The sequence below is a fragment of the Vanacampus margaritifer genome, chromosome 4 (assembly GCF_051991255.1).
Source record: "Vanacampus margaritifer isolate UIUO_Vmar chromosome 4, RoL_Vmar_1.0, whole genome shotgun sequence".
Lineage (NCBI taxonomy): Eukaryota > Metazoa > Chordata > Actinopteri > Syngnathiformes > Syngnathidae > Vanacampus > Vanacampus margaritifer.
The window spans coordinates 10,526,561-10,532,875 of NC_135435.1; the positions used below are offsets into that span (position 1 = coordinate 10,526,561).

At 37.4% G+C, this 6,315-nt stretch overlaps 1 protein-coding gene across 2 annotated transcripts; it reads right to left on the reverse strand.

Annotated features, from left to right (window-relative positions):
* Positions 1-48: 48 nt before the first annotated feature.
* On the reverse strand, positions 49-5,543 carry LOC144050701 (transmembrane protein 138-like). 2 transcript variants are annotated; one of them, XM_077564222.1, is made up of 5 exons: positions 5,262-5,543; positions 3,993-4,458; positions 3,709-3,880; positions 3,082-3,157; positions 49-2,201 (listed from the first exon to the last, which is right to left on the reverse strand). In XM_077564222.1, the coding sequence occupies exons 3-5, from the start codon at positions 3,832-3,834 to the stop codon at positions 2,089-2,091; spliced, it is 315 nt and encodes a 104-aa protein (XP_077420348.1). In that variant the 5' UTR covers positions 3,835-3,880; positions 3,993-4,458; positions 5,262-5,543; the 3' UTR covers positions 49-2,088. The 2 variants fall into 2 exon arrangements, with proteins under 2 accessions (XP_077420348.1, XP_077420349.1); XM_077564223.1 differs by lacking the exon at positions 49-2,201 and adding an exon at positions 2,260-2,867.
* Positions 5,544-6,315: the final 772 nt, after the last annotated feature.

Here is a 6,315-nt window from a genome sequence, read left to right on the forward strand (position 1 = left end):
GTTTGAGCTTTTTGTGATAAAACAGTTGATGAATGTTCAATAAATGGCTACCATCAAAAAGCTGTTTAATATCATATTACAAACTCACAGCAATTTACAGTCAGATTTGTATATAAAACAATGGTAATACACGTAGTCTAAAAATCTTTAAAAAAAATAATGATAAAAAAATTATGTGGTGACTAAACTTGAAAAAAAATCTATTAATCCCAAAATGACATTCAAACTTTACAACAATTTAAGATTTAACATAAATATACACATTTTGGCACATGGAAATACATTTTTTCACTACCATACTTCCTATGTCATGGATGGTAGCAGCTTTTGAGAATGTATGCAAATACATTATGCACAGAAGTATGTGAAATGTGCCTGAAAGCAAACCAATTCTTATAGTTGCACTATCCATTTGCCACATGCTTCTGGTCTTGTGGATTTGACCGGCAGATAATTTCATGTTAACCTGGGTGAAGGCTCCTCTTCAGAAAGACACAACATGGTCTGTAGTGTTCCCCAGGGCTCAATTTTAGGCCCATTACTTTTTAATTTGTATATGCTGCCATTAGGAAACGTCATCAGGAGTCACAGAATTAGTTTTCATAGTTGAAGACACTCGCAGCTTTATATCTCTGTGTCTCAAGATGACCCAGGATCACTTGATGTCCTCTTTAACTGTATTTTAGACATTAAATCATGGATGGCAGCAAATTTCTTACTGCTCAACCAGGAAAAAAATGAGGTTTTAGTAATCGGTCCTGAAGCTCAGAGAGAGAAACTTCTACCTAAACTAAAAACATGTCTTAACCACTCTCAACAAGTTAAAAACCTGGGTGTTATTTTCGACTCTGAGCATGTTTTTATTTTATTCCACATATTAAAAATGTTATAAACACTGGATGTTACCACTTAAAGAATATAGCCAGAGTCCATCCGTTCCTCTTTCGAGAAAACACAGAGAAGCTAACGCATGCTTTTATTTCTAGTCGTATCGATTACTGTAATGCTATCCTTTCTGGTCTTCCTAAGAAAACAGTTGCTACTCTCCAACTACTACATAATTCAGCAGCCCGTGTGCTGACGAAGACCAGAAAGAGGGAGCATATTACACCTATTTTAAAGTCGCTATATTGGCTCCCTGTGTCTTTTAGGATTTTAAGGTTCTCTTATTGATTTATAAAGCTCTTAATGGTCTGGGTTCCTTATATTTATTGGATCTGCTCTTACCATATCAGCCATCGCGGACTCTTAGGTCCTCTGGCACTCGCCTTTTAACAATTCCAAAAGTTAGAACTAAAACCCATTTCAATTCTATGGCTCACATAAATGGAATGCCTGCCAGAGGACCTCAGGCAGTGAATGTTGATATTTTTAAAAGGAGGCTCAAGACCCACCTTTTTAGTTTAGCGTTTGGCTGATTTTATTTTATTAATTTTTATGTATCTCTTACTTGTTCTTTTTTCCCCACTTATTTATTGATTGACCTTTATTTTATCCTGATTTTGATTTGATATTTTTATGTCTTTTACCTGTTAATTTTACTTCACTCATTTATTGTTTTATATTTATTTTCATGCTGATTTTATTTATTAGTATGCATTTCTTACTTGTTACTTTTATTTTACTCATTTATTTATTTTGATCTATTCTATTATGTTCCATACTGGTAACTGTTCACGCTGGGGGCTGTGTTCGGCTCTGGCTGTGGGGTTGCCACCATGTTGCGGGGGGGGGGGGGGGGTGTGGGGCGGGGGGATCCTGGCTCGGCAGATGATGGTTTCCTCTGTTTGCCTGGACTGGGGTCCTCCCTGAGGTGGCGTCCTTGCGGCTGGGGGCTGGGCATAGGTCCTGGTGTGGACGTCCCCCAAGGATGGCGTATACGCCCTTGTGTGGCAATTAGTCCATTTGTTAAACTTATGTGTGGGAGAATGATGTTATTGGATTGTGTGTCGAGAGGGTGGGTGGGTGGTGGAGGGAGTGTTTTTTTTTTCTTAATGTGTAAAGCACTTTGAAATGTTTCTTTCCATAAGGTGCTATATAAATGAAGTTGACTTTTACAGCATCTCCAGTCTTTTGGGGGAGGAGGTGTCACTGCCTGACCTGTGCAAAGAGCTCACGCAGCCACGGTGAATCCTCATAGAGGCGAGGGTCACCCAGATACTCTGAGGTCCTCTTGTAGAAGTAATAGTACAACACAGACGCTGTTAACACATTTGAAAATATAAAATAGGGAAAATGAACTTCTTAAACACAAAAATGTAACATGCAGTATTTAATTTGGTCTTAAATGCAGGTGTTGTGTTATTATAGTACCTTTTGTTTAATCAATGCTTTGCTACAAATCCGATGGCACTTTTTACCATGACTACTAGAGGTAATTAAATATTCTGCAATATTGTTCATATTCTTTTTCCGTGATTGTTTAACAAAACAGCAATGCAAAATTACGAGTTTTGCGTCATTAAATGACTTTTATTAGGGGGGGAAAGTTGTGTGTTTATTTTGACAAATGTCATTTGTAATCCATGGCCCACATAAAAAAAAAATTCAGGACAGTTTTGATTCTGAAAAAGTTTTCAAACTAATTTAATTTGGCTGGTAATAACCTGCCCTTATATACAGTACTTTAACTTGCTCTCAGCCCACAGAACACAGACAAAATCTAGAAAGGCCTACAAAAACACTCAACTGAAGAGAACAATGACTAGATGATACTGTACTTTGTTTGCTGTTCCCCTATTAGATTATTGTTTATGCATGTAAATCCAAACAATGTGACAATTGGGGTCTCTACATCCTGGTCATAAAAAGAAAAGCTGTGCACAATTGGCATTGGTGAGGCTCAAGTTTTCGATCCCTGGCCTTCACTGAAAATGAAAACAAGATAAATAATGCAGAAAAATACGCAAGTCTAACGTCAGGAAATAAAATTGGTTCTGTAACCTTGAAATAACAGCTGTACTCAATTCACTTTAACATTTAAAATCACTATACGTACTGAACAAACAGCTATGGAAGGTTTCTTTAATGTGATTAGGTGTCTCACTTGGGTTGAAATATAAGGGACATTGGCTTTCTTACCAGCTCTTTGGAACACAAACAACACCTGAAGGCCATCTGTCCAAATAAATCGCGTGGTGTTTAGCCATCGCAGATTCTGCAAATATAGAGAAAGCATCACTCTTGACTTTGCTTTTAATCACACAATACAAAGAACAGATGTGCAATGAAAAGATATTCGGAGTCTGTGAAACATACTGAATGCTAATGTTGTTTTGCATTCAAAAACAAGACTGATTGAAAGGCTTGATGAATATAACAATGAGGTATAAGAAACAACATTTAGCTAGTCAAATGCTGATCCAATCGAATGCTTATATGCAAGGTTTGGAGCGTGTTACATATAAATAGGTGATTGCTGTTGAGGTCAAACGACTGTTTTTAGGTTTACACACAACAATGCATTAGTGTGACTAAATCTCAGAGAAGTCCTGATTGTCTGGTCTCCAATGGTAACTGTATCAATACAATAAAGTGGAGAACTCCTTTGAACAAAAATCCAATAATTCGCATACCATTTGGTACAATCCTTTCAGTCCACTTTGAGCATAGAGCATGAATGCATTTTTAATTGTTAAGACTTACTGGTTTGAAAGCATCATGTATCACATTTTTGCAAAAAATAAAATAAAATCTGCTCCCACTCACCATGAGCCACGAATGTAGTATTACACTGAAGGTCAAATAGAGTGCAGAGAGCATTAGCAAAGCTCTAAATCTCTGCAACAATATGGCTACCAGACCGACCTGGAACACGTAGGTGTTAAACAGCATCAAGAGAATGATGATGAGGTTGAACAAAATGCCAATGTCCTGGATGCTATAATAAAAGACAAGAAAAAAGCGGAAAGGATATTTTAAACACAAAAATCATTACCAGAGGGTAAAACAATTTGCTTTCTTGATTCATTTCACTGCATTGTTGGACTTACATGAAAAGTACTAGTTGGACTGCTTGTTCATCTCTAAGCAGTTCGCTGAATGAGTTGACGAACAGGTCGAAGGAGAGCAGGCTTAGCTGAATAAGCAACACAAGTGAGTAGTTGTTGGGTTGGAGTTTCTCCGTCCCATAGGCTGGAAGCCCGGGCGGATTCTGGTTCCACAGTGGATCCAAGGCTGCACCGATCTCTATATACAAACTTCAATCTGCAGTCGGAACCTTTGGTGGTTTGAGAGGCACATCGAGAACTTCCGTTGCTTGGTAATGGGGTCACTCTGTTGGATGAACTGTCTGGAATTGATCGCTGTCAACATGTCAAGCCTGACATGGGAAGTATTGCATCAGTTCACGCGGTGTGCTGGTAGAACCTCCAATAATGGCAAATGTCTCCTATTTTGATTTATTTGATTGATTCTTCATTTTGAAACTGGAGCGATATCTGCACCCAAATCCAGATGCTGTAGAAAATGACAGAGAGGAGACATTTGTTTTCTAGTGTAGCTGCAAGTCATATTTACTGCATAGTGCAAATTTGATCGGAAAATGTACACATGTTCACACAGATTGGCTATATGTCCTTCCAAACTGTCACACAGGAAAGAAGGTGAGGTGAATGTTTCTATTTACGCCAGGCTATGTAATCTGGGCTGCAATAATGCAACCAATACTGGGTGAAAAATGTGTCTGTTGGATGACATTTCATGTCAGCTGTCAATACAATCCGAATACATTAACTGCTAAATCAGATGTGGTTGGTTGACAGTTCAGTCGTGTGAAGGACCCAATATTTTTTGAGAGTTCTTCTGATCTACTATGTTCTGTTGAATGCTTTGCAACGTAAGTAGTAGTAGCTCGCATAACCTTACATCTTGACCATAATACACAGCAGTTTAAATACAATAATGTTAAATTGTTTAAATAAACCAAAACATCATGCAAATGTGCAAAGGGTTTAAAAAAAAAAGCGGGTCAACATTTTGAAAATGCTTAAAAATACCTGTTTTCCATTTTCCTTTTGTCTGCAATTGACTTCTATAATTGCTTTGACAGCTCAAACTATGCTCATGCTTAAATGGTACAAAGAGGTCATAAATATACAAGGGAAATAGGCCGCAGGTGCTTTCTAAATAAAATACCGTTCCATAAAAATCTCCATTGTTGATTAAACTGTATGACATGCGCACCTGCATGCATTGAGCGATGATGTTAAATATTCCATAAAGAAGAAAATAAAGCATGAATATCATTTCATCTTACTTACATCCATTACAAGAACAACAAAGTCCAATTCATCTCCAGCTGCCATCTGGAAAAGCAGGTCCACTTTTCATTGCTGCTGCCTCTGGGACCATTAGTTGAGGTTTTGTAAATATTTTTTCAGATCGCGCTGCATCCTACGAGCCGGGATGAACGCACGGCAGTCTCCCAAGTGACACCTCTTTTCCACACATAAGGCCCATCCAGGAGATGTATTAATAGCTCTGCACAGCCATGACAGGTGTGCGGGAGATTAGGACTCCTCTTCAGCACAGACCAACAACCTAGAGACCAAATAGTGACTAATACATGGAGATTAGCTGAGGGTAGCGCTGCTCTTGTCCGTAAAGAATATGATGAAAAGTGTGACTACAGGAAGTGAGGAATGTGTACATTTACCTGTGAAATAGCATGCATTAGTTAGTAGTTTAAAACAAAACAGATGGACGTCTTCTGAATGTTTTAACCCCCCGCCATTTTGCATTGATTAACATGCACACGATTTTGTAAGTTGTCACTTTAATGCTGATACACCTCAGTAATGAGTATTTGCTCATTATTAATTAATATTAAACCATAAAAATATTTTTAAATAAGTTTATATTATTATTATTTTTAAGTTTCAATGTGATTTTGTAAGTATTATATTCAAAGTGCATAGCAAATAATCATACTAGATACTATTTAATGAGGATCGCCACCCTTTTTGGAATTGAGAGCTATTTTATGGGTACCGGTACTGATTAATGCGAAGGGCTACTGATTTGATGAATGATATTATGTATCTATTTATGTGAAGATGTGTTGATGTCAATTATGTCTCACAAAAATTGTCAATGATTTAACAAGGTGGGTAAACTGATAGCTGTTATTGAAAACTTTGTTTGTATAAATCTCTGCAAAATTGTTTATATTTTCAAATGATCACTTCTATTTTATAATTTTTTTCCTAGGAAATCACAATGCTGGTCTACTTATGCGGTCCTTAGGGCCTACCTGCTTTTCTTTCTTTCTTTTTTCTTTCTTTCGTTCTTTCACCACTGGTTGCCGGAATTCAA